A 27,273-nucleotide genomic window follows, 5' to 3' on the forward strand; every position below is an offset into this window, starting at 1 on the left:
ACCGGTAACGTGATGCGTAAAATCACGTAGGTAAAGAGCAATAATTTAACTTAAGGAGTAGTCCAGAGAACAGGAAGGGAGGGCGAAGGTAGAAAGTTTATTCTGCGTTTTTGACCATTTCTCTCCGCATCATCAGGGTCGTTTGATGAAATCTAGATAATCTATTGATCTGAATTGAAGTGCGGGATAATGTTTTTCCCTCAGGGTTAATTTTTTACGAATGACGTTTTTGCGTTCATTCTAAGCTAGATCACAGCAACGAGTACTGCAATTTTAGGAAACAGCGCATTCCACGATCAAAATGATGAAATTTCTCAAAAAAAAAAAAAATGAGCAGCGAGATCGGGATTAACAGATCTCAAAATATTGAGCTATAAATAGGTTCGATTTTTGACATAAATTTCAGACCAAAACCTTGAAAACATCTTGTAAAATAAACTAGCCGTCTGGTTCAAAAGTAAATGACCTTACAGCAGTAAAAGTTCTGATGCATTCGTTTTGAATCGATCCTATTCCGAAAAAGGGAGTATAGGTTTCAATTTACATCAAATCACGGTACGAATAATAAGTAATTGAAACGAACGAAATTGATCATACGCCAAAATGATAATGAATTTTCATATTTGTTTGCGAATGAAACGTAATGGTCGTAATGAAGACAGCGCACACGTAAAAAGTTAGCAACTTGGGAAGATTACCATCATCGAATCGAGAAACCGCTAGTTACGTCATCAATTACGTCACACATTACCGCCTCATGATGCCAACATACGGAAATCTAGAGGAAAAATTGATAATAACTTTTCTCCTCGCGAACTTTTAAAGATTAATAAAAATAGAAAATAAGAAAACACGCGATTTTACACATAATCGAGATAATCCCTCCGATTCTAACTAACTTGTTAGCATTATGAATAGACGCCCATTCGATCCATCTAAGAACATCATGAAATTCTTTCTATTTGGTAATCTTAAATCTTGAATGAAAAAAAAAATAAACACGACGAATGATACGGATTATTCAGAAAACATTTCAATAAAAATTAAGGCGATCATTATGAAATAAATCTTTCAAGGTATAACTCGGCAAAAGAAAGCAGAGCTGATCAATTCTGTTGAAGTTCGGAGTACCTAGGTATCAAAATTCTTTCATAAGGGTTTTAAAACAAACATTAATATATTCCGCGATTGATCATTAAAAAATCATTATTATACATAATTACTGCACCAACGAAATCGAATTTTTCAGCACATTATCAATTCGTCGAGACTTACCTTTTCAGGAGTACGATTCCAAATTGTAACCTGATGCCCGGAGTTCAGTAAATTTTTCAGAATTCCGCTACCCATGTTACCCAAGCCGAGAAAACCGAATTTCAATTTCGAAGGTGATATATTTTTTTCTTTCAGCGTTTCCGAGACTTTACTAACATCGATTGGCTGGACTTCCTGTAAAATACAAGACGCATTATATGCCTATTCATATACAGTATGTAAATGATCTATGTACATATTTCTATATTATGTATATTGTATATTGCATAGCAATGTATCATTCATAGTTTTTTCATTCGGAATAGATAATACTGAAAAGGAAATTTAGCCCAACAATTTTGAAAACTAATCTTTGGACAAATGTTTGAGAAACGAGGTAAATTCTACGACAAATCAATTCATCTTGACAAAAAAATCTACTCGTGCAATTCGAGAAATTCTTTCTCTTTACACTTGAAATATTCGTGCATGGCGTATCATTTAAAAACTGAATTCACTTCAGTCGATATTGGTCAATTTGGTTGAGAGATACATATGAAAAATTGAGCGTTTTGATCGTTTAAATCAAGTGCCTGAGATCAACCACAATCTGTGCACTGAACCTATCAGGATGCCTATGAAAATCTAGAAAGCCCAATTCGTACGTAACTCTCCCTTTCCGCTTAACAAAATCCAAGACATATAAATAACCGATTTTCGAGATATTTTTCTACAAGTAAGTAAGTAAATCAGATTTTAAGATTTACCCCATTCCTCTCTCCTATCGAAAGTAGTGCCAAACTTTTTTCGATTCTTTCATTTTTTTCAAAAGGACGAGAGAAATATCAAAAAAATTTCACACAACTTCTCACAAGATCCGTACTTTACTCAAATCCAAAATCTGGCATTTTTGTGACTTTTGGACTACCTACTATTTTAAATTTAAAAAATCAATACAATGTCCAGGGAAATTTTCTTCCCTTTTCTGTACTTTTTTGAACAAAAGTTTTCCAGAAAAATTCAATTTTGAAAAAAAAAATCAAGTGAGCCAAGCGAAGCGAAGGCAAAAGCTCTCGAAAATTCTTTATTCAAAAAGTCTCTTCTTCGTTTCTTTTCGTAAAGTATGCATCTTTTTTACAACATTCGCCAATCAGTTTCGAAAATCGTAAAATTTTCTTAAATTTTCTAAACTCATTTTTGGCACAAAAGATATTATAAAAAATTCAGTTCTGAAAAAAAAACAAAGCAGCCTCAGGGAAGCAAGGGCAACAGGTTTCAGAAATTCATTTTTAAAAGCATAATTTCTGACTTAAGAAGCGATTTTTTTAGCCTTGGAATTTGTCAGATTTGGGCGACTACTCCTTAAAAAAAATCGCTCGTGCAAACGATGATTTCTAAAACAGGGTGTCCACTCATTTCTGGAAATAATTTTCCTTGACTTTTCCAGGTTTTCCAGACCATTTTTTAAAATTTTCTATGCTTACCCTACACTTTAATTAAAGAGGAATTGGGGGGGGGGGGTGGTAATTTTATTTCATAAGCTTCTCTTCGAACTGAATACTTCTTCGGATATAACAACAACAGCTAAACTTCGATTAACTTTTTAAATTAAAATAAATAAATATGTAGAACATGCTTCAATTTTGGCCAATTGATACAATATTCGTATGACTTATGAAAATTTTTCTTCTGTTTTTTGGATTTTTGGAGGCCTGAAAATGTGAAATTTGTTCTTTTTATAATGAGAAACAGATTGGCCCGAGCGAAGCGAGGACTAGAACTTTTGAACATTTTTATTTCGAGATGCCTAAAAACGAGTTTTTTTTTAATGCAAAAAGTTTTTTTATTGGTTTGTTAAATTTTAATATTGGAATGATATTTTTTTGAAAGAAGTTACTTCTGAAAAAGAAAAGAGAACAGGCTCGAACAAAGGCTTATGAAAATTTGCATTTCGAGAGGCATAAAAACGAGGTTTTTTCATATGGGGACAAGTAGTTTTTTTTGGTTTGAATGATACTTTTTTCGAAGGAAGTTGATTTTGACAAGGCTCAAGCGAGGGCGAAAGCTCTTGTAAATTTGTATTTCGAGATGCATAAACCGATGGTTTTTTTGTTGTGAGGAGTTCATTTTTTGGTTTTAAAACTTGATTTTTATCATCTAGAAATGTTCATCTTGCTGTGAAAAAGAAAAGAAAACAAGCCCGAGCGAAAGCGAGGGCAAAAGCTTTTGAAAATTTGTCTTTTGAGAAGTGAAAAATAATGTTTTTCTTTTATCACAGGTCCTTATCCAAAATTTGAAGTTGATCGTTTTTTCAAAATTCCAGGGATTTTGCGTGAAAATTACAAAATTCCCCTGACTTTTCCAGGTTTTCCAGGCTTGTGGACACCCTGTAAAATGAAAAAAATTGGCGAACACGGTGAAACCAATGAACGCAACTTTAGCTATTCTTGAAAAATGAAAATGCACCACCTCAAAATTTTTCATGAATGGAAATTTTATTAAATTTTGGCCAAGAAAAACAGTTTATCAACAAATTAAACACCCAATTTCAGAACAATGATTTAAAAAAATTTCTTGTAATTTTGGGCTTTGCAATCAAGATATTGAACTTAATCTACAAAAATTCACGATTTGGACCGCTTACAAAATGTCTGACCATATCGAAAACGGTGCAAAATGAGAAAACATTCTTCATTCGATGCACCGTTTTCACGAGTGATTTTTTTTTTAGGATTGCCTTGAACGAACGAAAGTGTTCTGGAAAATGCAATTTATTGTAGCCCGAGTGAAGCGAAAGCGAAAGCTTCAGAAAAATTATAATTCATGAAATATAGAACAGAGGAAATAAAATATGTACTAACTACAAACAACTACAATAAGAAAAATGACGTAATTTTTTTACTTGAAAGACAATTCTGCAGCATATGGAGAAATAAGCTTCCCCTCCCCCTTCTCTACCAACATTCATTTCATTATGATGCGCATTGATCGAAATTAACAAAAAAAAAACAAAATAATCAAGGCAGCTGTGTGACTCGAAGCTCAATACACACCAATCTTTCAAAAATAATGTATAGCCTTAACTGTAAATGCCTGAATTGATGCTTCTGTTTCATTTCTGAACATCCTAACCTGAACCTAATAATTTCATTTTGGAGGGAAAAATTAACAATTTTGGTCACTTCTTTAAAGTGCACTTGTGTGTGATTATAAATTTCAAATAACGAATTGATTTTCACAATGAATGAAGAAAAATACTTGAACCCACGCCTCAAAAATGCTGTTTAATTCAGATTTCGGGCGAGAGTTTGTCATTTATCACTTAAATTTGGCTTTCAAGAAAACTCGCCATCCTCCACTTTACCGACCGACGAAAAGAATATTGTTCTTGATTCCGCACAAAATGAGGACTTTTTGAATGAGCTTAAAAATTAGCTTACAATATTCGAGTCATGAGGTATCTGTTGGAGTTGATTCAACATCTGAATTTGGAATACTCTTTCGAAAGGTACAGATATCTCAACAAAAATTAATCAACCAATAAAACTCGTTTTGCGATCAACTCGAGAGGATGAATCCATGCTTAAATAAACTAAATATTTTTCAACATTCAAGTCCAGACAAAAATACAGAGATCAGAGCGAAACATTCATTCTTTCATTCGAATTAGAACTATAGGAAGAAAAAACGAAAACACGGAACACTACAACCCTACAAGTTATGGACAATGGAGCCATATCTCAGGGGTCAAAGTTTTCAGAATACCAACAATACACAAACCAGATAAATATACAATCTTCTTCCGTTATCAATCATCGAACGGCGCGAATTTAAAGAAATTGGCGATGGTAATCGGTGAATCCTCAGTAATCACCGACTATATTATAAATAATACTCAACCTGAATTCATATTTGTGATTTTCAAATTCGGTATCTAAAACAAGCATCGTAATACTTACCGGTTGAATTAAACTCGACGGTCTGTCTAATAAAGTCTGGTATTTCCGCGGAGTTCCTTTATTGTGATTGGCTAATATCTGAGTGGGATACTCATCGTCATCGAGAAGTTTGGCCTTTTTGACGGGTCCATTTTCTTCGGCTGGTGTTTCGGCGCCACTTTCCGAAGCAGATTCTTTCTTCTGTGTTGATGGCGTTGCGGCGGTTGACTGCATGAAAAAGATTAGAATTTAATCACACGAATTGATTCATTATTATTATTTATATAATAGAAAAACTCAAGATGGGAAAAGAGTTGTCAACATTACACTAATGATTACTAATTTTGAAAAGAGTCCGTCACATAAATATGTAAGTTTCAACCTTGCTTCTGTTTAAATCACACGAATAAAAATACTTTGATCAATCTAGTCCGAAAGTATCGCAAACAATTAAATCAAAGTTTCATTTGAGTATATAATTTTCCAGTGACCAATTTATCTCGATACTTCTTGGGATAAATGAAAGAACTACACCCCCCCCCCCAAAGGGAGAAAATAAAATGACTACATTTAGCAGAGAACCAGGCAAGCATCGTGCCCGTGCAAATTGTCTGTTCTGAGCATTCGACGAAGAATTTCGGAACACAATTCGTTTACAACATCCATACTTGCATGTGAAAGAATAAATAAAGTCTTAATCACAGTTCTCACTCTTCTAATCTCATGCAAAAATGAAAACAACGAACTAAAAACTTCATACTCCGCAACTCAGGGCACATTTGCTTCTGAAGTATACCTTTACCTACCGAGTACAGTACCTTACCTACACGCTCATTCGTGCAAACTGAATTGATGCGTATGTTTGATAGGTACACTTTATAACGACCATAAGCGTAACTTTGACATTTTTTTTTCAAAATATAGAATGCAAAGGATCAAGTGCAAGTAAATGGGCGTGTCACGTAACTGATTCAGTATAATGTGTAAATCCTCTGAAAAGCATTGCCCACACCCTTGCCCCACATGTGATCGGATAAGCGAACAAAATTATCGTTATGAACTGATCAAACAGAAAGAGAATTTATAGATATATCATTCGTGCACACTCATTGATAAGAAGTTTAGAAATTGCAAACTGATTTTTTATACGCAGTCAAAACAAAATGTAAATTGATTCATTATTAAATCAAAGTCCAGTAAATAGCACGAATTCGTTTACAATTAGGAAAACCGAATTTCTCACTTTGTAGGACGATACTCATCATTTTAGGCGAACTGATTCAATAACAACCAAGGTAAGTAATAGGCCAAGATACAAAACTTTGGATTATAAGATTTCGATTGTGATTCATCTATTCTAGAAATTATCGCGAAACAAACACTAACTCAAGAATGAGCTTGAACTGTTGTTACAAACGTTTTTCATCAAATCACAGAAAAGAATTTGCCAAATTCTCAAAATTCTGTGGAACTGAAGAATTAAATACCTATTTCACATAAATTAGCAAAAATAAAAATCCTCAACAAGTAATGTTTCAATTATCGGATCCGTTTGCATCAAACAGATGAAGAAATCACAATGAAAATACATTTTTCTTATCCTACAGAATGCCGATTAGGAATGTTTTACTTACTTTCTTCTTTCGTTTCGGCTTCAAACTTTCAGGAGTATTTTTTATTTGGTCGAATAAATCTTCGCTAGTTTCCTGGATGCCATTGACGGTTCCCTAAATTTTTCAAAAATGTTGAATTAATGAAACTGAAGCCTATTCAATCATTCCGTTCCTAATGCAAGTAACTTTCAACTTGAATTGATAAATACTTGAAGCACAATATAACAGAACTTGAACCAATCATTCAATAAATAAAATTGTTCAAACTTGAAATCATCTTACTTCATCTCCATTTTTAATGTAGTTTTCGATTGCTTCAATGGCTTCACGGAATGGAGCCGATTTATTTGCTTTGCTGCAAGTATCTTTGAACTCTTCATAGGGTTTTATGGCGGTTGGTTCAAGGAGTGCGCTAGAATTGAAATGAAAATGGGTACCATTTTTTAGGTGAAATGAAAGATTCTAATACAGTTGATGTTTACAAGGGCACAACGATTCAGATAAGTGTGCAGATCAATCAACGTAAGTAACAACCTCATTCAATTTTTTGCAAGAGCTGATGCCTCTTACAATTTTAAAATATGTGCGATAGAACGAGCGTAAACAGAAATACATACTAATTCTTAGAACCAAAGAAATAAACGCAGAGAAAATTCTTTTTAGATGTTGGTATCTTCATGTCAGGACCAGGTTCTACTATCTGAAAAAACAAGTGAATATTAGTATTCATATTTTGTCAGAAACTTCCGTGCACAAACACAATACAAGAATAAATAATTATAACAAATTGCGCTATTCGCAATTCTAATCTACGCAGAAAAAAGACCGAATCAACTTGTTTTTCATAACAGTTACTGATAATGATAGCGTAAACAGGAGACAATTCCAGGTATTATTAATACGGCTGGAGAAACAATTTCCAGTGTAATAGCCTACACGGAATTGATAAGCCTACAAAAAAAAGGCCACACGCCGATAATTGTGACTAGCCTACATTGAAGAGCGTTTACATACAGTTGATACCAGAAACGCGGGAATACGAAGTTAACTGCAATGGACGTCTTGTCTTTCCTTATGCGGGACGACTAAGCGTAAATATCGGACTTTGGAGATTCGTAATAAAAAAAGGCGCAAAAACTGAAAACCAACATGTGAACATACGAAGATTTTTACGGAATATAGTTAAATGAGAAACTGTTATCACGTTGAGTTCATATGAGAGCATGGATATACATCAAGTAGAATTTTGCAAACGTTGTTTCAGTGCCTGAACACATTATATTGCGCTAAGTTGTTTTAGACGACTTGTAAAACAACACAAAAATAAAGAGATAGATACTTATCAGTAACGATGGATGCTAACTTTAGCAGAGTTCAGTAATCAAATCGACTCGACGTGGGGTAATTAAATAATTCAGCAGCGTAAATTATCGAACATTCATACTCTATGAAACACTTTTATGCGAATATATACTCACTTTTCCAGGCCAAGGAGGAAATCCTTTCATTTTGCCCCTGTAACAGAAAAAGAAGATTCAGTCATCGCATATTGGCGCTTCCAAGGTTATTCCATAGGGAAGAATGATGTAAGTCGATATTAAATAGAAATCAGTAACTAACCAAACGAGGGATCCTATTTTGAATGATTCTTTTTCAGACATTATTTAAATTAAATCACAACTTTGATCACAAACACTAACTTCCACGCTTACCGCTTACTCGATAACTGAAATTTTTGAACAACGAAGCGGTAAGCAAGCACAGTTCCTAGTTTACACTTCACACAGTGTAATGTAAACAACAAAAGGAACGAGCTGTACAGTGGATTCGTTCAATAAACGAATCAGTTGGCTGTGAAAACAAAATAAATATCGGAAACGGAAACCAATCGTAAACAGACTGTTGTGGCGAACAGGCGAACTTGGGCGAACGCATTACCTGAAAATCTGAACGAACGAACGAACGAACGAACGAAACCGGCGGCATGGCCAATCCGGCAATCCGGCCAATCCAGTTTTGCATTTGCAGTGAAAAATTTGCAAGATTTGCAAACGTCAAAAACAATAATTGTTTTTTTTTTCGAATGTTTTGTATAGTTTTGTAATTTGTTATCAATTATCAATTAAGTAAATGAGCAACACGAGCGAAAATAAATCGCGAAAAATATAAAATTGTTAATGGTGATAACCTTCCGGGCTCTGCTACGATAAAATATTCAATTTTTACAGTAAACGATGCCAAATCAACCTGAAGACGATGATTTCTTTGAAGAAATCTTCAATGAATTTGAATTGATAAAGTTTTCTGACGAAGTACAAAATGCTATAGAACAGGTAAAGCATTTACAATATTTCAGTCGCGAATTCGTCGTTAACCGTAAACATCTCATACAATGTCAATCTTTGCTGCAGGTTGTACCTAGTGATGACACACTTGACGTTGCGGATTTCAATCCTATCGATTATATCAATTCCATTTTCCCTACCGAGCAGTCGTTGTCCAACATAGATCAAGTTATTAGTAATATGGAAACCAAAGTGTACAATATTGATACAGAAATCCGAAATGTTGTAAGACAACAAACGAATATGGGACAAGTAATAGCCGTTTATACTTTCATAAGGTAATTGTAAAAATACGTATCAATTGTTTTTTATTGTCCACTACAGGATGGACGATCTGCTTTACTTGATGCTCAAAAAGTAATCAATCAACTACTAATACAAATTCGTGAAATCAAATGTAAAGCTGAAAGTTCTGAAGAAATGGTTCGTGAAATCACTCAAGATATAAAACAGCTCGATTGTGCAAAAAGAAATCTTACTACTGCAATAACCACTTTAAATCATCTCCACATGTTGGTTGCAGGAGTGGATTCTTTAAAGTGAGTTATGTAATTTTGAAAATTTGCTTTGGATCACTGATACATTATTCACCTAGTGGAGCTGACTTTTCAATTAATTTTCTTTTTTTAGAAATTTAATAAAAAATCGACAATACAGAGAAATTGTGATGCCTCTACAAGGAATCACTGAAGTAATAAAACATTTTTCAAATTTCAAAGATATTTCTCAAATTAACCAGTTATCTGCCGAGGTAATGATTTTTCTTTGTACGGTTTTTTAGATTCAGTAGAAAAAGTTTAATTTTGTGGTACTGAATCGATATTGCAGGTTAGAGAAATACAAATATCCTTGGCTGAACAAATCACCGCTGATTTTCGTAATGCTTTTTCCGGATCTAATACAAAAAATTTCGTGTTAGATTGGCAGCTCGCTGAAGCTTGCCTCGTAGTATCCATTTTAGATCCTAAAGTGAAGTAAGTCATATTTTTATGAGTGGTTTATTTTATTAGCTAAAAGTTTTTACATCTTATTTGTTACAGAAAAGATTTACTGAAATGGTTTATCGATTTGCAATTATCAGAATATGTGCATTTATTCCACGAAGCTGAAGATGTGGCATGGATCGATAAGCTCGATAGACGATATGCCTGGTTCAAGAAACATCTGTTGAATATTGAAGATAAATTTGGAGCTATGTTTCCCGCTGACTGGGAACTTTCTGAACAAATCACTGTTGAATTTTGTTCTATTACCAGGTAAAACAAAATATAAGTTATTAAGCAAATGAATCTTTCAGAACTAGAAAGGTATAAGTTGTTCAGAAAAATTCTGCTGTCGTCTAAATTGCTAATTCTGTCCTAGAAGGCATGTTTGGTTGCCAAAAAACATACTTGTATCACTGTAGCTCTAGGCGGCTCTCAATGCCTTACATGTCACATACACCATCATGGTATTAATATTCAAATTTTCTTCTCGCTTAGGAGTGAATTATCTCGAATTATGGGCAAAAGGAAAAATGAAATTGATGTCAAATTATTATTATTTGCAATACAACGTACGAAAAATTTTGAAAACTTATTGAGTCGGCGTTTCAGTGGAATAACTCTTCTTTCAGAGGAAAAAAAACAGCAGTACCTGCAATCGGTAAGAAAAATGAAAAATAAACTTAATGCACCTTCTGCGTTTTGTTGTGATAATTCATTTTTGATTTAATTCTTTTTTTGAATAGGGTTCTCAAAATCAGTCAAATAGTAAGCTGGACTTTAATAGTGAAACTGACTCATTACAAGAAACCGCAGATTCTGGAAATACTCAAAAGGAATCTGAGATGGAGATGGAATCTCCTTTTAATGGAATAATAGGCCAATGTTTTTTCCCTCATCTTTATGTTTATATAAACAGTGTCGACCGGTACAGTTGACGTTTTTGAGTATTGAGTGAATGAATTTCCTTCTTTTTCTAATAGTTGACTTTTTTCAGAAATTTATTTGAACTGATTGAAAGATTCGCAACGGATACAAAAGCTGAATTAGATCGAGAAGACGCGACCTGTGAAACTAGTCCCGCCATCGTCTTATCCAGTTCTGCTGATTTATTTTTGTTCTATAAAAAGTCGTTGGTACAATGCAAAGAGCTCAGTAATCAACAGCCCATGTTATCTCTGGCGAATACATTCCAGAAATATTTACGTGAATATGCGACTAAAATTTTGCAAAATAATTTACCAAAGTATGTATCATAATTAAAAGCTCCACGGTGAAAATGTTAGTTTTTCAATTCAGATTTTTCATTTAGGTTAGGTAATATGGCTCCTTCATTGAGTGCTAGTGTTACGAGTATTACTAGGGAATTGCGCGATTTCAGCGCAGCAGGATTAATTAGAGATTTTTCATTCAGAACACAATCCGACACTAGCAAATATACTACCCAAGAGTTATCAAGAATTTGTTGGTAATTATTTTACATATAACCCTTAATCTCGATGTTTCTTAATTACAAATTTTAACGTTCTCATTGTTGAATTTTAAATAGTATTTTATCAACTGCAGAGTACTGTCTAGAAACTACACAACAACTGGAAGAAAAGTTGAAAGAAAAAATTGACGTTACGCTGAGAGAGAAAATCAACATGTCTCAAGAACAAGACATATTTCATAAGTAAGCTTTTGTGTAATCAAGTTTCTAAATTTCAAGTTGTTTATTGGCCTGCCCTGTATGATTTTTTGCAGTATCATATCAACGTGCATTCAATTTTTGGTTCAAGATTTAGAAATAGCTTGTGAACCGGCCTTGACAGCTATGACCAAGGTAAACAAAACGCCTACATAAAAGTTACCAGGCAATGCAACTAAATATCTATTCATTTACTTAGATTCAATGGCAAAATTTAGAAAGTGTGGGTGACCAAAGCAGTTATGTGAATGCAATAGTGGCTCACTTGAAATCTGTTGTACCTTTAGTACGAACCAAACTTTCATCTTCTCGAAAATATTTCACTCAATTTTGTATCAAATTTGCCAAGTAAGAATGGAATGTAGAATTTTAAATTAATTTGATGGATAAAACCGATGCGTAACGTTGATTATTTGAATTCCGTGATTTCATAGTTCTTTCATCCCGAAATTCATTCAGCATATACACAAATGTAAATTATCAACGGTTGGAGCTGAACAACTTCTACTTGATACACATTCTTTGAAAATAGTTTTACAAAAATTACCATCAATAGATTCTCAGGTGAATCGGGAACCACCTAGCAGGTTTGTATTTCAATTTCTACTAAATTATTTCAACAAAGAGATGGTATTTTATATGAGAATATTATAATTTCAGCTATACCAAAGTAGTATTAAAAGGAATGACGAAAGCTGAGAATATTTTAAAAGTTGTTATGACTCCTCAAGAACCAGATAAAACTTTTGTGGATCAGTTTTTGCGGCTTTTACCTGAATCCGATGTATCCGAATTCCAGAAAATCTTGGACATGAAAGTACGATTTTCAAAAGCATTTAATACCTATGTCCTATACTTACTTATCGATCAATAAAATATTGAAATGTTGTCAATACTTTCAGGGGTTGAGAACTGCAGAAAAAAATAATTTAACTGCTTTATTCCATCCTCACAATCCAAGTTTTGTTACTGGATCGCATACTTCAAGTCCGAAACACGACACAAGTAATGTCAGAAAGCTTGATAATTTGATAAAGAAATTTAATTAATGTACGAGTAGGCACCACGTTGCATTCTAAAACCCTTTCAGCTGAATTGAAACTTAACGAAGTATAATATCTTGTACCGTCACTCTAGAAGTTGTGATATTTCATAAGTATAATTCATTTTTTAAATAAATTTTTGTTTCATTAAAATATGAGGGATTCATCGACTTTTCATGTAAGCAGGTATGTTGATTCAGATGCAAACATTTTCGAAATTCGCAAATGAAAAGTTCTACACAAGTTTATTTTCAAAGATAATTTCAAACACATCAATTAAAAATTTGAAATCTTATGAACATTGAATCTACGAATACGAGTAATAATGATACGAACATGAAAAATGTAAGAAAGGTAAAAATTCTTCCTGATATATGTATATTCGTCGTGAGCTATTTAGGAATCATATCAATCACTGAAGAGCAGAAGTATTTCTACGACAAAGGTACTAAAATGAAAAATAAAAATAAAACATTGATTAATATTCAGACCAAAAAACCCAGAGGTAATTTTTTTGTCTATTGAAAAAAAAAAGTTAAATCATGAATACAGTCAACTGTCATAATTTCAGACACTTTTTTCGACGTTTTTCGAAAATTGCTTCGAAGCAAGCGATTCAATGGAATGTGTTTGTAGAACATCATCAGAAGAACCATTTTTGAGCAACAAGTTGTAAATATGAACTACATAATTTGTTTATTTTATACGAATCAGAAAAGAAAATGTCCGAGATAAGATCCCTTAGGTTACCTATTCGGACAATGTAGTAAATGTTTAAAATGAGAAAAAGGCATCGCGTAAATGACCATATGAATGGTACATGATAGAAAATTTTGTATCAAGAAGAAAGCTCATAATCCAAGCTATCAAAAACGTGTTTGATTTTACTTTCATGTATTATTTTCAATTAATAAAATTGAAAAAATTGTTAGTGTACGAAATTAGGGCAGTTGACAGTACGTTTTTGGATTACTTTTAAATTCTCCAAGGTGAGTTCAAAAACATATTCACGTTCAAATTGATAAAATGAACAAACCTGATGACTAGAAATATCATCCAACGAAAAATGTTGTAAGCAAAACTCGCAAGGTATAATGGTTTCATCAGATCCTAATACTTGAGATATGTACTGTACATCATCGTCAGAATCAGTGTTTATTTCTCTAACTCCTTCGCGTCGAAGATTCCGCACATACGATTGATAAGGATTCTCACCAGTCGACTGAGATGGCTGAATCGAGGATAAATCAGGACGACAGCCAGTCTGAAACAGATTGTATTCAATTGTAAGAATATTCTGAGTTGAAAAATTTGAACGCAAAGAAAAAAATAAAACCTGATGTAAAACAAGATTATCAGCGAAAATTGGAACTTTGCAGAATTCACACGGAATGAGAGTTTCGTCTTCCAACCATGGATAGTGGTTTTCCTGACTGGATGCTCGATCTCTATCCAAAATTTCATTTATTGCCGATGTAGTCGCATTAGTTATGCGTCCGTTCTCCAGATCCATATTTTTAAAATACTCACTCAACTCTGAAACTAAAAAATTGAAAAAATGAAGAATGACATTAAAAGAAGAAATCAAAATCAAGTGACAAGTACAGTCTTCGTGATGAGATTTCCTTTGTTTGAGGCCATTATGTTTCGATTTCGATGAAGATGATTTGTTCGCAGGCGGAGAACTATCAACAGGATAACGTAGATGCTTCTGTACAGTAGTTCTTTTCGGTGATACAGCATGTCTTTGTTCGGTTCTCATAACCAAATCTTCATCATCTGAATCAGTAGGACTATCTATGGAATGGAAAAACAAAACGGAAATTCACGATGGAAGTCAATCGTAAATGTATAAATAATTTCAGCTTACCATCGTTCAGTTTGATAAACTTATGGTTAGAATCTAAATGCAGGTGTTGGAATTTCAACATGATATGTCTTCCGCATTCGTTACAACATTCTGTTCTTGATCCACAATAGTCTTCGTGCTCGTCGATAGCATCAGCGTTCAGCTCTAGATTGCAATATTGACATGCTATAATACGCTTCTTACAAACGTTTTTCTGAAAAAGATCATCACAACGATGTAAAACACAAACCTTGGCTGAAAATAGTTCTCAAAGTGTAAAGAAATACCTTGTGACTATCCAGCTCGGAACTTTGAAATTTAATATTGCATTCTGGGCAAGTCATTACCGAGTGCAACTCTTTATTGTGATTTTCAAATTCAGAACGTAGCACACCTTCGTCGCAAACCGGACAAAGTTGAATATTACGTTTACAATAAATTACATGCATCTCGAAATTACCAACTGGAACATCATGTTTGCTAGAACAAAAGAATTAAATCAATGATGAGTAATTTTTTTCAAACATAGATTACCTCAGAACATCACAATTACGTAGTTTCTTTACCAGTTGGAGCATAGTCTTATGTCATTTTCACTCATTTTGCACAGCCAAATTTATTTAATAGATTCAAATATGAAATAGAATGAAATTTCTTAATAATACCAACACCTCTAAGCAAAATGAGAATCACAAACTTTTCCAAGTTCAAACTGAAACAATGAAGCTTGAAAGTTGAAATTGATAAAAAAAAAACACGACTTCTTTGATAAAAATTCGCGAACGTTGACACGTGATGGCGCATTAGGGCTCTATATAAACCAGGTGAGCGCATCCACCATTTTGTTCCCTGAAGTGATAACGAACCAGTAATTATGCATACAATTTCTTATGTAAAAAATGCAATTTTTTAAATTGTTCGCGAGTTTGGGTGAACTGTTATGCAGTCTTAAATTAAAGACAATAAAATTCCCTATCGATTGATGTTAAATTTTGATCATTTCGCGTAAAAATAACGATTTTATGAATATTTCTATTTTACTGATTTTTGCATACTACGTACGTCATCTTTAAAGTAAAAATACTCGAAATTTTCAGTGGACACATAGGTATTTTATTACAGTAAAATGTTCGTTATTTTATCCTCTTTAAAATGAGCTATTACCGAAAGCTCTACATGCAACTGTTCAAAAGTTTTCGAAGTTGAAAGTTGCGAAAATCAGCTGCGGGCAGTAAGTATTTGACTTTGAACAAATTTTACTCAAAATTTTCAACGGACACATGGATATTTCAATACAGCAAAATGTTCGTAATTTTATCGTCTTTAAAATGAGCTTATAACGAAAGTTCTACCTCTCATCGTTCAAAAGATCTTGAAGATCAAAGTTGCGGAAAGTAAAATACTGATCAAAACTAAGTGACTGATAACAGTGATAACACAATTTGACCACTTTCCGCAACTTTGAACTTCAAAAACTTTTGAACGGTTGAAGGTAGAGCTTTCGGTAAACAACCATTTTAAAAAGGATACAATTACGAACATTTTGATGTATTAAAATACCTACGTGTCCACTGAAAATTTCGAGTAATATTAGTTCAAAGTTCAGTACTTACCATCCGCAGCTTGTTTTCCCAACTTTCAACTTCGAAAACTTTTGAACGGTTGCATGTAGAGCTTTCGGTAATAGCTCATTTTAAAGAGGATAAAATAACGAACATTTTGCTGTATTAAAATACCTATGCGTCCACTGAAAATTTCGAGTATTTTTAGTTTAAAGACGACGTAAGTAGTACGCAGAAATCAGTAAAATTGAAGTATTCATAAAGTCGTTATTTTTTCATGAAATGATCAAAATTTAACATCGATCGATAGGAAATTTTATTGTCTTTAATTTGAGACTACACGTAAGTTCACCCGGACTCGCGAACTATCGAGAAAATTGCATTTTTTACGTGAGAAATTGTATGCATACTTACTAGTCCGTTATCACTCAGGGAACAAAATGGCCGATGCGCTCACCCACTTTATATAGAGCCTTAGGCGCATTTGAGCGCGTGTTGGTGCGTGCACGTCCGGTCCTTTGTTCCAATGTCTTTCCCGGACGGTCGATCGGTCTGCGAAAAGAAAAACAGAAACCGAAACGAGACAGAAGTATGAGTAATGACAAGAGGCAAAGACAAATGAACGATTCGGCGCTTGCGTGAAAAACTTTGTTTTCTTCTACTTCTTGGTGTTGTATGTTTCGGTTTCGGTTTTTTAAATACCTATTTTAAATTTTTCTTTTCTAGTTTTCACTACTCACTAGTCAGTAGTCAGTGTAGTCTATAGACAGTTAGACACTGGACCTGCGTAGACAACCAACTGCAGGCCGAGGGGAACGGAAACGGTAAAGAAAACTTGTGTAACGCAAATTTATCCCGCTGGGTGCTCTTTGCAGCGTTGTAGTCGATTTTGCAGGCAACAGGGAAAAGGGAGGGTTGTGTAGTTTGCGAGGAACTCCTGGCTGCGCGCGCAGTCAGGAGTTCCTCGCGGACTACACAACCCTCCCTTTGCCCTGTTGCCTGCAAAATCGACTACAACGCTGCAAAGAGCACCCAGCGGGATAAATTGGCGTTACACAGGATATTTTGCCAAGATGGCTGCCAGTTGGTTGTCTTATACGCAGGTCCAGTGTCTATAGTGTAGTCGTAGTCACTACTTAGTCACTACTTAGTCACTACAACACTTCACTACTAACCTTCACTTTTGTTTTTGACTTTTATCATTTTTTTTGCAGATTTACTTATAAATAAAAGTTAAAAATAAAATGCAAAGTCATGAGCATTCGCACCCAGTGCTGTGAGAACGAACGAAAACGGGAACGGGAACGCATAAAGAACGCGACTTTTCAAATTTTCTTCAAAGAACGAACGGACAATCACACAAATCCTCTTGAAGAACGTTCTTACTGCAGAACTAGAACATTAAATTTGTGAGAACGAGAACGGGAACGGGAACGGAGTGCTAATTTGGCATTCTTAGATGTTCTTTCAGGGTTCTCAAATTACCTCCCAAAACTCTGAAAAATAGGAAAAAATATGCTTTTTCCACAAACTTTTAGTAGTTTTTGGGTACAATCAAATACTATCAACTGACAATACTGGCAACTCCGTCGAAAAATGGTGTTTTATCCACCTAGCAGCCTAGGGTGAAACTAAATTAGTGTTGGCCTGAGAATATTCTCAATGCGCATAATCTGAGAATATTCGCGAATATTCGCGAATATTCTCAAACGCTTGGAGAATATTCTCTCAAAAAAATAAAAATCGGGACTTTTTTCAAAAAATTTGAAGATTTTTCTACAATTTTCCACAATTTACAAGTTTTACAACTACTTTTCTTTATAAATTTCCAATTTTCCTCAATAATTTGAAAGTTACCAAAACCTTTTCCCTATTATCTCTAAACTAGGCAATAATTTTCTAATTTTTTGAAAAGAATCTGCGGAATATGCGCAAGAATATGCGCATATTCTTGCGCATGCGCAAGCAAAAAAAGAATATTCGCGAATTTGCCCAACACTAAACTAAATGTTACCACAACTACCCCAAGCATCCGATTTGCTTATTCAAATTTCGCGGACGCGCGAGATTCAAACCAGTTATAAACCAACCAATCAGAGCATTTTTGATAAGAATTGGTTTTAACCCTGGCCGTTCAGATCGCGCTAATACCGCGACAAAAACGCTCAATGTATTTAATGGAGTTGCCAGTATTGTCAGTTGATAGTATTTGGTACAATTGAAGAAAATGAAAAAATTTCCAACAAAAATGGCTTCACTTGTACCACAGAACCCTATTGGGAACGGGAATGGGAACACAGGAACGTAAATTTTGGAAATTTGATTGAGAACGAGAACGGGAACGGGAACGCTTCTGCTTATGGAGCACAAGAACTAGGAACAGGAACGAGGTGTTGGATTTGGGAGCAATAAGGAACAAAGAACGGCGTTCTTTATTATGAGAACAAAGAACGGGAATGGGAACGAGCACTTCCGCGTTCTCACAGCACTGTATCGCACCCCGATGGACTGGACCTCGAACTTTGGCCTTTGGGAAATTTAATAAAGGAGTATTATAAATAAAACCGAAAATGAAACATATGTAATATCCCGGCGGAAGTTATTAGGTTTAGGTAGGTACTTACAATTTATAAACAAACAAAAGAACACTCGAACAGGGGTGCTAACCTTAATTATTTTAATTTCGATTACGGTTTCACTCCAATTTTTCCTTGAAATTTTTCAGTTTACGGTTTGGTTTTGGTTTTGAAATTCAAAATTTCGGGTTTCGGTTTCGGTTTTGATCTCATTTATAAAAATTTTGGTTTCAGTTTTGGTTTTCGGTTTTTTTCGGTTTTACATAATTTTTTTTTTTTCAAACATCTTCAATTCAAAATTTCTCAATCTCAGGAAACAAAGTATATTAATTTCATATTAATTCTAAAAAAGTATATATTTTTCAAGAACAATAATTTGTATAATTTTTTTAATATTTTAATACATAAATTTGTAAACAAAAGTCAAAAAAGTGAAAAAATCCCCCCCAAAAAATTGAAAAACCTGAAAAAACCCAAACCGAAAACGGCGAAAACCGAAAAAAACCGAAATAAATTATATTGGTTTAGGTTTCGGTTTCACTCACTCTGCTTCATTTTTATTGTTATGGTTTTTTACAGTTTTTAAAAAACCTATGAAATTTCGGTTTTTGTTTTCAGTTAGGGTTTGAAAATGGCTAAAATTAGGTTCTTGTTTGGGTTTCGGTTACGGTTTTCGGTTTTTTGCGGTTACGGTTAGCACCCCTGCACTCGAACGGCGATCTTAAGTTAGGGAGTTGGGATGGGATGTGAATAAAAATTCATAATTTCTATTAGTCATTTTACAGCGTTAATCAAATCAAGAAGGATAGGTATGGAACGTTGAATAATGTAAGTAGAGTTGAATTCGCGTACCTAAGTATATACTCTTTATTCGATGACCAAAAAAAATTTTTGTGGTCTCACTAGTAGGTATTCTAATTATGACAATTCTGTAATTATGATGTGATTCCGGAAAACTAAATTTGAAATTTTCCAACATTTTGAGTCTAGCCACGGCCACGCCTCCACTCAGGCTTGTTGCTTGTTCCAATTTTTGGCGGTTTAACGTCAAAATCCAAATTGGTCCGTTTCTCCCTTCCCTCCACAGGAGAGCACAAAAATGGATCTTAGAAATGAAAAAATACGTGTAGAGGTACTACCTACTTTCACTTTCATCCCTAATTTGAAATTTTCACAAAACTGTTTTCAACATTTTTTTGCAAAATTCAATCTGGTCTTCCAGTCCTTCTTGATAGAATTAAGAATTACATACATAAAAAATGAACTAGGGATGTCAATAAACGTGAACTAGATGTCGCACTCGAGAAATTTCAAGAGATTTTGAATTTTTTGGATCTTCTCTACACTCCTCTCCTCCAGTGTACAGGTGCATACAAATGTTACCATTCGGGTAGGTCTAGTGTAGGCACATACATTACATATTTGTACATGCCTATTGCATGTATGTATATGTACCAAGGTAGGTACTTTCCTTTCTTGCCATATTATTGTTTAAAAAATTGGTGTAATGAAAATTACTCTAAATACCTAAACCTACCGTCTTAAACTAAATGTCCTGTTTATTTCGAATTCAACATTATTTTTTCGTAATAGCGTTTGTTCAAAACTCACTTCTAATTGAATTTTTATCAATATTTCGACGTATACCTGGTTACCTGCGATTGGTGATGCGGTTAATGGTTACTTGGATGAACCTGTCGCAGTACATAGCTGTTAACATAAGTATAATCATCATTTCGACGCTTTGTTTCTGTTGAAATGATAGCTAACAACCTACGCAAAGATTAGCTACTGATTCTGAGTGGACAATTTGTTAAATGTCTCGCTATCGCATCCCTAACGCCGACAAGACGGTGGGTAATACATTATATCGTTCTATTTCCTCTAGGAAATAATTGTGTACGATTCGATATTTATATTTTTATTGTTCTTCCGTGAATAAAGGCGTACCTACACGTACATATTATAGTATCTCTGCTGTCCTATATGCTGCTGAAATACGAATGTACTTATATCAGTAAAACATTATTGCTGCATCCGCGAATTAGTTGACTGTTTTCTTTGTTTCAATTCTTGACTACGATGTAAGTACCTATCTATTTAATTTTTTTGTTTCATAAAATTATACCCACCTAGGCATCAACCTATGTGTTTAATTATCAATACAGTGGTTGAAAATTGTTCTCAATAACAGGAATCCAGGGCCGTTTTTTTTAACCTGTTGTTTATTGGCGTCGTTGAGCTTTTGCAGGCGATTCGAATTCGCCCACGGTTACGTTATCCATTTCAGTGATGTGGAGAATAATCTGCGCGAAAAAACCGATTCACATAACACATGTGATTCTGCGGATTGCAAGACTGCTGGTAGGCAACAATCATTCATATTCATAATTATTATACCTATTTAGATAGGTACCTACTGTATAATGTGAGTACCTATGTACTGTTCATCTTTAAAATCACGCCTCGTGTACCTATTCTTCAGATTTTATTTTAAACAATATGAATCTATCTGTTGATCCTTGCGTTGATTTTTACGAATACGCTTGCGGAGGTTGGATTAAAAACAATCCTGTTTCGTCGTCTCAATCGCATGTCAATCAGTTTCAACTAGCTGAAGACAAATTGTACGCGAATATTAAAGGTTAGTTTATGACACGGAATTTTGAATCATGAAAAGTCATTTATGGAGAAACGAAACCGTTGGTACTAAATGTCAAGAAATGACAAAATAGTTGTTCTTTGAATCCGTGGTTCCAACCTATTCTCATGAATGGGCCTTTCTGGATTCAAGATTCATCTGGAAAACCATTGGGTCATCCTAATACATACGGCTACTTATAACTGCAGTATATGTACATATACGTATATTTACCTACTTTACCTACATGAACATAATCTGTGATGAATTTCATGACAGCAATCTTGGAAAAGGACAACCCGAATGATTTGCTTCCAGTGCGGGCTGCCAGCTTGTTTTATAAAGCTTGCACAAATGCAGGTTGGTGATACTGTTTAATGCACCTACCTGACTAATAATTTGGTTAATTGTGCAAAATCGTCCATTATATCTATGCCAAGCTAGTGGATGAATTTTGTATTTATATGCACACATTTGACATTGCTTACGTGATTGAATTGTACGCCGACGCGGCACTTTTTTCTAGATCGAATTGAAGTAGAATCTAAAAGTCAGTTGATAAAGTTACTGGAATCTTATGGCAACTGGCCGATGACAATCCAAAATTGGAATGCAAAAAAATTCGATTGGCTTCAGATGAGCACGGATGCGATTAAGCGATTCTCTGTCATGTCTTTGATGTACATTTATGTAGGACGTGATCGATTAAATTCCAACCAGAGTGTGATATTGGTTAGCAATTAATTACTTACCGTTATGTGCCTACTACTTACCCAACTACTTAAGACGGCCAAGACCTGCCTATATCTACCGGTTTCTACAAATCGTAGTTATTGAGTGTCCATTGGTCTTCCTTGCAAAGATTTTTCTTGTCGCGCTGGTACCCAATTAGGCCTATGTATATCAATATCTATCCAAAATGTGATTGATTATTATTCAAGTATTTTATTAGATGCTTACCTTTATTTTCCTTCACATTCAGATCGACCAGCCAACTCTTGTTTTGCCGCGACCAATGCTAACCGAGCCGCAAACTTATAAAGTTCATTTGGAAGCTTATAAACAATGGATTGCGGCGACAGCGGTAACCATATCCAAATATCAAAATCAAAATATATCAATAAGTTCTATTGAAAAAGAAGCTAACGATGTCTTGCAGTTTGAAATCAATATAGCCAAAGTTAGTACTCAATCTACACTTATGTAGTTTCTTACTTATAAAGTTGATAAAAGACCAAAAATGAAAATATGAAGAAAAGACGGCAAGACTACACAATACATATTATGTAGATGTAGGTATATCAAATCTACTCGTATTTTACCAACCTATACGTACATTTTCATCTATTTTCAGTTAACAAGCTCGAATATAATGAGAAAAAATGCGTTTAGAATGTATAACAACATGACTTTACGTAATCTTCAAGAATGGACCGATCTAGCTAATTCTGCAATCACGTGTCGTGTATGTTTTAATGCATTTTCTTCGTCGTCAAAATCAGCTGAATGTATTATTCACAATTAACTCTCTCGACTTTTCATACTTATCTACCAGCTACCTATAGCTTTTCGTCGGTCTATGTACAAATATCAATGCGAAATCCAATAAATTAATCGAATGTCTACTCATTTATTTTTCAGATCGACTGGTTGGCGATAATGCGAAATTTATTTTCAGGAACACCATTTGCTATGGATTATAACGAACGGGTGGTTGTAAAAGAATTGGACTTCTTTTTTAATTTTGCGAATTTGCTTTGTAATACGCCAGCAAGAGTATTGGGTAAGTTAAATTTTGGAGATGAAATTAGTACATTGTGTGGATATAAGCTGATCTTCATTTTTGCTCTGTCATATTAAGAATTAGTTATGTGTGGGTACCCACCAAATTAATTTTTTCAGCTAATTACATGCATTGGCGTTTGGTGAGAACGTTTAGTCAAGATTCAACCGACGAAATAAGAATATTGGCTTCACAATTTGATCAAGTTTTCTCAGGCATAATGCAAAGTGAACCCAGGTAAGGTACATAAAACGATTTGCTCCTTATGGGGTATTAGGTACCTGAAATTATATATACCGGTACCTCCTACAAGTAGGTTTGTACTAGTAGAAAATTAAATCAGTTGATATGTACATTGTACAAGTTCTATGTACTTAGCTGACTAAAGGAGCTAGACACGTACCTATGTATATTGTATACCTACCTACTATTACTTACAGATGGAAGGATTGTTTGGCAACAGTCGCCAATACTTTAAATTTCGCCGTTGGGTATGCGTATGTGAAAGAATATTTCGATGAAGAAACTAAAATAGTGGTAACTACGGATTTTTACGTACCTTAATTTTACGTTCCCACTACGTGCTTGATACATACATATTTAGCCGTTATCTCGGATCTTCACTTTATTCATATTATTTTGTTATGCTCAGGCTAAAGAAATGGTCGATAATATACTTGAAGAGTTCTCTCACCAACTTCAGAATGCGAAATGGATGGATGAGCCAACTAAACTATCAGCACTGCTAAAAGTTAAAAATATGGTATTATTCGTTGGTTATCCCGATTGGTATAAAAATTCTTCGGCTTTGTATGCCTTTTACGACGGAGTAAGTTGACTTATCAGGAGTGTTTGTTCTTTGTTAGATGATTCTTATTTTTATCATAGATATAATAGGTAATGTGACTTTATTTTCTATTACAGCTTTCTGTTGGTCCAAATCATATTGAAAATATCGAACAAGTGCGCACCTTTCTCTATAAGCAAGCGTTACGGAAACTGAGACAAAAAACCGATAGGCACGAGTATGATTTCTTACATTCTGATAAGCTATTTTGTAGAAGACCCTGCCCTAAGACGGTCCATTTTTTTTTCAAAGTTGGTTATTCCTCATTCGCTCACCAGCTCTTTCTTTAATAATAAAAATTGTGAAGAAAGTCCAATGTACCATCTTAGGAATACGTATAATAGGTATTAATAAAACTACAATACCTACTGCTTTGTGGGCACAAATTTAGCACAAATTGGCCAAAAAAGTTTTTTCCATCATTTTCTGCTGACTTTCATCTCATCTTTTCTCAATATTTTGATACTATAGACACAAGAAGTTGAAGTTATTTGCCTATATTTTGAGAGTCACCTAATTTAACTTTTTTTTTCTACCTGGATTGTCCATTAAAATAGTCACGAGTGTCCAAAAAAAAGTTGAAAAATGCAAATTGTGTATCTCGAAAAGTAGGTACATATATGTAGGTAGCTCCAATATTCGAGAAATGGCACGCAAAAAATCACTAAAAGTGTTCAAAATTACCTACCCCTATATAGTTACGGTACCTATAATTATGAATTTCATGCTCCTTTTGCGTATTTTCTTCGTTTCATAGATGGGTAGCAGGGCCTGCAATTGTTAATGCTTTCAACGACGGAAATACAAATTCTATTAGTAAGTTTTGATGGTAAATGTTGAATATAATGTACCTACTTACCTATGCTTTCTGATGACATATTTCCAATATAAAAAATTTTATTTCAGTACTACCAGCTGGTATTTTACAACCTCCATTTTTCGATACTAAACGAATTATGTAAGTAATACCTACGAGTAGTTTTTACATACAACTTACCTACTTTAAGTTAGATTAGAAACTATGTAACATGCTCATTGCTCAGATGCCTACTTATTTTTTTGACATTCAGGTCAATGAACTATGGAAGTATTGGAGCGGTGATTGGACACGAAATTTTGCATAGCTTTGACGATACTGGTAGATATGTACCTATGCATACATCATTTGTGAAATTCATTTCATTCACGTTTCACCATTCCGTTTGCTTCAGGTTATTTTAAGCTCAGATGGGTTGTTCGCTTTTGTTTTTTTTTTTAGGCAGATTAACCGATAAATACGGAAATTTAGCTCAATGGTGGTCAGAGGATGTGATTGTTACCTACGAAAATAAAACGCAATGCTTCATCGATCAGTATAGTAAATTTGTAGTTCCTATAGCTGCCAGTTTTAACCAAACAACCATATATTCGGTACAGAAAATCGTAATTATTCTATGTTTTACATTACCTATCAACATTCCATTACTACCTAATTGTATAAACAGCGTACTACTTCTTAAAAGTCAATTGTCTTCTCATTATCGTTTTTTAAAGGTAAATGGAATGTTCACTCAAGGTGAGAATATAGCCGATAACAGCGGCTTACGGCAAGCTTTTTTTGCGTATAAGAAACACGCTCGAGAAAATGGCGAAGAGAAACCAATACAACGTATCGAACAATTTACACCCGAACAGCTTTTTTTCATATCTTATGCTATGGTAAGTAGTCCGAATTTCTGCAGCTATCGGACCAATTTGTTAGTATGTACATGCTTTGAATAATTATAAATTTATTCGTACGACGAAACAATATTCATAGGCATGGTGTGAATCCAACACGAAAGAATCTCTGATGCAAGAAATATTAAACGATCCGCACAGTCCGCATAAAATTCGTGTCACTGGAACTTTATCCAATTCACCAGAATTCGCTGCTACTTTCAAATGTTCCCCTAATTCGCCCATGAATCCGCAACAAAAATGCATTATATGGTGATCAATTTGAAAAAAAAAGTGGTATTCAGATATATACCGACGTATACCTAATTCTTTTTTCAATGTTCTGATGTAAAAATTATTTGAGTCTATTAACATTACTTTGAACGATGTTTTGTATAAATAAATTCCAGAAATAAATTAATATTCAGTTTATCTATACTGTTTACGTCCAATTAAAATTAAAAATTCACGTACTTATCTCTTGCTTTTAAAGGAAAATGCGCTAACAGTTTTTTAAAAACTGGACATTTATAAAACTCGGCTTTAAAATTTTATAATGAAAGATAACATAGATGATAAGTTGAACACATTTTCTAGTTAGCGAAAGACGCTTGCGTAAAGAGGAAACATTTTTGAACGGAAGGAAGAAGAGAAAACTAATCGTTAGCCGCCGCAAAATTGGATTTTACTCCGACCAATGAAAACGCATTCCCACACACATAAGGATAATCATGTTAACAGACTTACAATTTTTACTTGAAAATGGATTCATACTGTCTAATTTCGCTATTTCCTGTGATATTAATTTATTAATTGTTTCAATTATTATTCATTACAAATGACTAATGAGTAATTTTTCTATGCAGTACCTATGCAATCATGTCATTTCATTTCTTATAATAACTGTATGCAAATCTTGCTCGCGATATTGCAACTCATTGCAAAAATTTTCACGATATAGGTACCTACTTAATTCTTCAATCTGAAAAGAATAAATTTTGATCGAGGTACATTATACAAATACGAATGATCAGTTGATCACTCTGATCTAGAAATCGATTAGATTAGAAAGAATGAATTGACTTTTCAAAATGCCGAAGAGTGTATGCTAAAAAATGATTTGTATTCTCACTCTCTTATTATTTTTCTTCTCATTACTTATTTCATTTTGTTTTTTCTCCTCATCTAAAGTAGTAGATACGAGTACTTAGTTTTTCAGAAGTAAATAGTTCTCAAAATTTCTAATTAATAATACGTATTCTCCTTTCTAGACCAGGAAATCAGTCTACTCACTACTGTGTAAAAACAAAATAAGTAAATTAGCTCAGAAAATGTTGATAGTTAACTAAATAATATTCATCGAAGGAGTTCGTGAATCTGTTATGGACGATATTCAACGAGTGCATATTTTATTTCACTCTCCTTTTTTTCGCAATTCTAAAATTGAAAAT

At 34.0% G+C, this 27,273-nt stretch overlaps 4 protein-coding genes across 5 annotated transcripts in view; 2 read left to right on the forward strand and 2 right to left on the reverse strand.

Moving 5' to 3' along the window:
- Ndf (Nucleosome-destabilizing factor) overlaps positions 1-8,582 on the reverse strand; it is a 34,092-nt gene extending 25,510 nt beyond the window's left edge. The window contains exons 1-7 of the mRNA XM_065345073.1: positions 8,426-8,582; positions 8,284-8,320; positions 7,423-7,505; positions 7,088-7,217; positions 6,827-6,919; positions 5,214-5,420; positions 1,276-1,449 (exon numbers count right to left, since the gene is read on the reverse strand). Of these exons, the coding sequence (XP_065201145.1) occupies positions 1,276-1,449; positions 5,214-5,420; positions 6,827-6,919; positions 7,088-7,217; positions 7,423-7,505; positions 8,284-8,320; positions 8,426-8,466 (765 nt within the window). The 5' untranslated portion in view covers positions 8,467-8,582. The remainder of the gene's footprint in view (positions 1-1,275; positions 1,450-5,213; positions 5,421-6,826; positions 6,920-7,087; positions 7,218-7,422; positions 7,506-8,283; positions 8,321-8,425) is intronic.
- A 258-nt stretch (positions 8,583-8,840) lies between these two features.
- On the forward strand, positions 8,841-13,019 carry Vps53 (vacuolar protein sorting 53). The gene is made up of 16 exons (XM_065345070.1): positions 8,841-9,138; positions 9,217-9,402; positions 9,475-9,689; positions 9,781-9,901; positions 9,979-10,124; positions 10,191-10,406; positions 10,632-10,794; positions 10,880-11,061; positions 11,131-11,379; positions 11,446-11,601; positions 11,683-11,808; positions 11,880-11,958; positions 12,023-12,171; positions 12,258-12,410; positions 12,484-12,640; positions 12,726-13,019. The coding sequence occupies exons 1-16, from the start codon at positions 9,040-9,042 to the stop codon at positions 12,870-12,872; spliced, it is 2,544 nt and encodes an 847-aa protein (XP_065201142.1). The 5' UTR covers positions 8,841-9,039; the 3' UTR covers positions 12,873-13,019.
- A 73-nt stretch (positions 13,020-13,092) lies between these two features.
- Positions 13,093-15,497, reverse strand: LOC135832083 (TRAF-type zinc finger domain-containing protein 1-like). The gene is made up of 7 exons (XM_065345074.1): positions 15,282-15,497; positions 15,003-15,195; positions 14,737-14,929; positions 14,472-14,663; positions 14,203-14,408; positions 13,903-14,130; positions 13,093-13,314 (listed from the first exon to the last, which is right to left on the reverse strand). The coding sequence occupies exons 1-7, from the start codon at positions 15,314-15,316 to the stop codon at positions 13,279-13,281; spliced, it is 1,083 nt and encodes a 360-aa protein (XP_065201146.1). The 5' UTR covers positions 15,317-15,497; the 3' UTR covers positions 13,093-13,278.
- A 4,993-nt stretch (positions 15,498-20,490) lies between these two features.
- On the forward strand, positions 20,491-26,254 carry LOC135832086 (neprilysin-4-like). 2 transcript variants are annotated; one of them, XM_065345075.1, is made up of 19 exons: positions 20,491-20,706; positions 20,798-20,937; positions 21,048-21,217; positions 21,339-21,497; positions 21,774-21,854; positions 22,021-22,226; positions 22,477-22,674; positions 22,849-22,959; positions 23,136-23,277; positions 23,397-23,514; positions 23,718-23,814; positions 23,930-24,106; positions 24,202-24,302; positions 24,882-24,940; positions 25,031-25,082; positions 25,195-25,262; positions 25,383-25,534; positions 25,658-25,822; positions 25,923-26,254. In XM_065345075.1, coding segments are annotated over exons 2-19 (2,235 nt in total). In that variant the 5' UTR covers positions 20,491-20,706; positions 20,798-20,935; the 3' UTR covers positions 26,100-26,254. The 2 variants fall into 2 exon arrangements, with proteins under 2 accessions (XP_065201147.1, XP_065201148.1); XM_065345076.1 differs by having other exon boundaries at positions 20,494-20,706; positions 21,022-21,217.
- The last annotated feature ends 1,019 nt before the right edge of the window (positions 26,255-27,273 follow it).

This window comes from Planococcus citri, chromosome 1, assembly GCF_950023065.1.
Source record: "Planococcus citri chromosome 1, ihPlaCitr1.1, whole genome shotgun sequence".
In the NCBI taxonomy this organism is placed as follows: Eukaryota; Metazoa; Arthropoda; class Insecta; order Hemiptera; family Pseudococcidae; genus Planococcus; species Planococcus citri.